Here is a 3,980-nt window from a genome sequence, read left to right as displayed (position 1 = left end):
CCGCAGGAAGTACATACCATGCAGGGCTTTCTTGGTGAGGGAGTTGATGTTCAGCTCCCACTTTAGGTCCTGTGAGATGATAGTTCCCAGGAAGCGGAAAGACTCCACAGTGTTAATTGTGGAGTCACTGACTCCGCAATTATTCCTGAAATTCTTCCTCAAGTCCACATCCATCTCCACTGTTTTTAGAGCGTTGAGATCCAGGTTGTTCTCCCTGCAGCAGGTCTCCAGATGGTCAACCTACCACCTGTATGAGGACTCATCACCATTAGAGTCCAGTGAGAGTGGCGTTGTCTGCAAACTTCAGCAGCTAGACAGAGTGATTACTGTTCAGTTCCGAGCTTTACATGCTGCTTCCTGTCAGACAGGAAGTCTGTAATCCACCTGCCGGTGGTGTCAGAGAAAAGAAAGCATGAGAATAGACGGGGGAAGGTCACTGGTTGGTCTAATATTAGGGGGTAATGTAGGAGCAGCCAACTAATGGCACGGGATTCCTAAATGATACTTATATAGAAAAATATATTAGCAAGATTTGTAATTTATTTACTACTATTTAATACTGCCTTTTAACCAGAGACACTTGATGTGGGGAACATGCTGCCAATCACCTGTTTACTTTTTCTTTTAGGGGAAAATTATTGCAGGCAGACATGATGAGTCGATCCCCACAGAGGAGAATGCGGAGCCAAGAGATGCAGATGAGAGAGAGATTACAGAAAGCCTGTCATAAATTATTGTATTTTATTAATCTATAAATAAATAAATACAATCTATAGCTGTTAACTTAGAATTATGGATGAAATGTGTGATATTACGAGCTGTATATAAAAAAAGAGCAAACTAAAATGCCTTACTGTTAAAAAGAAGAATCTATTATAAGACAAAAAAAAATTATATTATGGACTGAATGTGAGGAAAGAATCAATGGCAAAGTAGTATAAGAGTTAATAATACACGAGAGTTGCAAAGAAAATTCTTTAAGGATTCTTTTAGTAAAGGAGAGTCAAAAGTAATAGAAAATATGTTTACATTATAGCACACAGTATTTGATTAAATTTACAAAAACTTTATTTATTTTCCAAATAAATCCCTGAAGACGGAAGAGATTTGAAACAGGAGACTCCTAGATGACTTGCAGAGACACGTTACTTTACCTTCTCCATAAAACACAACTAGTTCTGAAAAGAAGCACAGATTCTTTTTCCATTTTAATGTTAGTATGCTGATGTACAGTTTTTGTTGTCACTTTATGGTTATTATACTGACAATTAAAATAGAGAAAAATCTGCTTTCAGAAGCACCTTTTTTATACAGTAGAATTGATATGTTTTTTTTAACCATATGTGACAAAGACTGTGTACGGTACTTGTCATAACTGCCAGTTAGAACCATAAAGATCTGAGTCAATTGAATGCCTGTTGACAGCAGAGTCTCGCTTCAACCCCAAACCCCCAAGTATCTCCATCGTATGAAAGGTTGAGGTGTGCTCCCCCCCTCCTTTTGAAGATTCTGATGCTGTTTTAGCTGATGTCCGAGTTCTCAACAGGTCCCCTGAGAGGCTGCGGCCTCTCCAGGCTGATCATCAGGGTGGGCTCTCGGCTCATTGGGTCCGGGTTGTGCCAGTCTTCCATCTGTGCGACCTTATTGGTCTCCTGCTGCGGAGCCGAGCTGAGGCAGAACTCCTCTTTATTCTGCTGCTCCAGATGTTTCAGGATGGTTTTGGACAGGAAGTGAGGGTCCTCCTCGTGCTCATCTAGAGGAGGAAGAGGATATGGTAACTTCAAATGGTAGAATCTCAAAAATCAGGACACCTTCAGTCGATCATCTGATTGACCCAGGACGGGAGAAGAAGCATTTATTTTACAGATCAAATTGACTTGCTGTCCTCAGTACACGTATCACAGCGCTTTAGTTTCTTTAGACTGGGTTAAAATGGGATAATAATAGTAAGATGTTTGAACTAGAAGAGTATATTACTGCATTGTCTGCATACAAAATAATGCGGCAAACAGGACAGACTTAAGAAGAGCTGTTCACAAACAGTGGAAAACGGCCAGTTTTTTTTAATTTTTTTATGACCAAAACCAGTGTGCGAAATACCTGTCAACATTTGGGGGGGTCCCCATCTCCCGATTGTTGCGCAATACCGATCTAAATTTTCTCAATATGCAGTAGGCCTATAACATTTGTAAGTCAAAGTCAGCTTTAATGTCAATTCTTCAGATTCACCAGACATACAAGGACTCTAATACTTGTATGTTCCTAATACTAAAATTTAAACATTCAATTTCACAATAAAATATAAAATGTACAGTAATATAAAATATGCAATACTTATGCTAGTGCAAAAAGGCAGATGGTAATGGCAGCAGAAAAATTATTATTATTATTATTACCAATTATGTAAGATATAGCATTTGTAACAGTAACAGTGCAAAAGAACAGTAAATAAGTATAGTATTAACCGATTTTTTTTTTTTTACACGCATGCATCATAGCGTCGCCTCTAAACACGCATGCACGACACAGTATCACAACAACAATGGCGCCGTACTGTGTTGAATGGTTGCTGTTCATGCTACTCACCCTGCTGTCGGGCTTACAACAGAATCTTCTTCTTCTGGAATATCTCCAGGAAGAACAGAGCAATATCGACGACATAGTTCAGCACCTGAATTTGACTGAACCACGAAAATGGACCCGCAGGGCAACCATGTATAAATATTAGTGCGCATGCCCAACATTTCGTCGCCTATTTTTGCTTTGGCACGACAGCGCCACTTACAGGCCTTGCATACATTTTGCAGCGTTTTCATGCATTCGTGTGGACGATCACATTTATTTTACGTCTCCGTCTTTACGACAAACGTTCTGGAAAATATTAGCGTTTCGTGTTCGTTTTGACTTCGTGTGGACGGGGCCTCAGTCTATGAAAAACACACACCTGCACAAAGACTGTCAGTCTGTCTCTCTCTCTGTCTCTCTCTCTCTTTCATGCACGCACATGTCCTGCTTTAATCCAGTTTCTGACAAATGGAACTGGGTTGAATTTGTCCAGAGGAGGTCCGTTGAGGTCCACAAACAGGAGTGAAGACCTGCTGTCTTCATGCAATCTGTTCCGCTTTGCCGTGTTATTAACTGCGGAAAAGCACATGGCTAATTTGCATACGCGAACAGGACTGGCTGGCTCCACTTGGCAAAAAAACAGAACATATTTTTGAATAAAGTTTTGAATTTTAATACTGGACATGTTGAGCTTAAAAACATTTTAGTGACCAATAGTGACAAAAAAATATTTTATTTTAAATTTTTTTTGACACAATTTAAGACCCCCTTTAAATTTTGCTTTTGAGGCTTTCAGGGGGTCTCATGGGTTAATCGGGGGGGTCGAGCCACCCCGGACCCCCCCGTATTTCGCACTCTGACCAAAACTATTCTCCCCTACAACTCAGTTCCTTCATATAATTAAAATTGCCACAGTAAGCATCCATTATAACAAAGAAGAATTGAGAAATATTTCCTGTTCTACTACCATCTCAAAGAAATTGTTGGGATCTGGAGGTCTGTCCACTTTCTCCACCAGAGGGCGTACGAGATCTCCTGGAGCCGGAGCTGATTGCACCACCTGTCGCTCGTCTGCTCATCAGGAGATCCGTATTTAAGGAGGCAGAGGACTTCTCTCCAGCGTCAGAGTGTTTGCCAGTTACGGTTAGCAAGCCTGAGCCAACCAGCCTGTCTGAACCTCTGACTCCCTGATAACCTGAACCTGATCTGTTCTCTCTTCTCTGCTTCCTAGATTGAACCTGCCTGAAACCTGAAACACTGAAGAGTTTCTCTGCCTGTCCGTTCTCTGAAGAACCCTGGAGAATTATTCCTTTCAAAGTTCTGCCTGCCCGCTCTCAGAAGATTCTGGAAGGAAACTCAGATCTGTTATCTGCCAACACTCAAATTAAGCTCTGCCTCTGCCAAGCCCTCAGCCT

General features: G+C 41.1%; 1 protein-coding gene across 1 annotated transcript in view; it reads right to left on the bottom strand.

The window, feature by feature from the left end:
- Positions 1–1,005: 1,005 nt before the first annotated feature.
- The window catches only part of tmem173 (transmembrane protein 173), a 12,387-nt gene continuing 9,412 nt past the window's right edge, over positions 1,006–3,980 (bottom strand). The window contains exon 7 of the mRNA XM_015371049.1: positions 1,006–1,753. Coding sequence (XP_015226535.1) covers positions 1,521–1,753 — 233 coding nt within the window. The 3' untranslated portion in view covers positions 1,006–1,520. The remainder of the gene's footprint in view (positions 1,754–3,980) is intronic.

The sequence above is a fragment of the Cyprinodon variegatus genome, unplaced genomic scaffold (genome assembly GCF_000732505.1).
Source record: "Cyprinodon variegatus isolate N-32 unplaced genomic scaffold, C_variegatus-1.0 Scaffold52, whole genome shotgun sequence".
Taxonomy (NCBI): Eukaryota; Metazoa; Chordata; class Actinopteri; order Cyprinodontiformes; family Cyprinodontidae; genus Cyprinodon; species Cyprinodon variegatus.
Note: the sequence above shows the minus strand (reverse complement) of the source record. Positions and strands in the feature narration are given on the sequence as shown.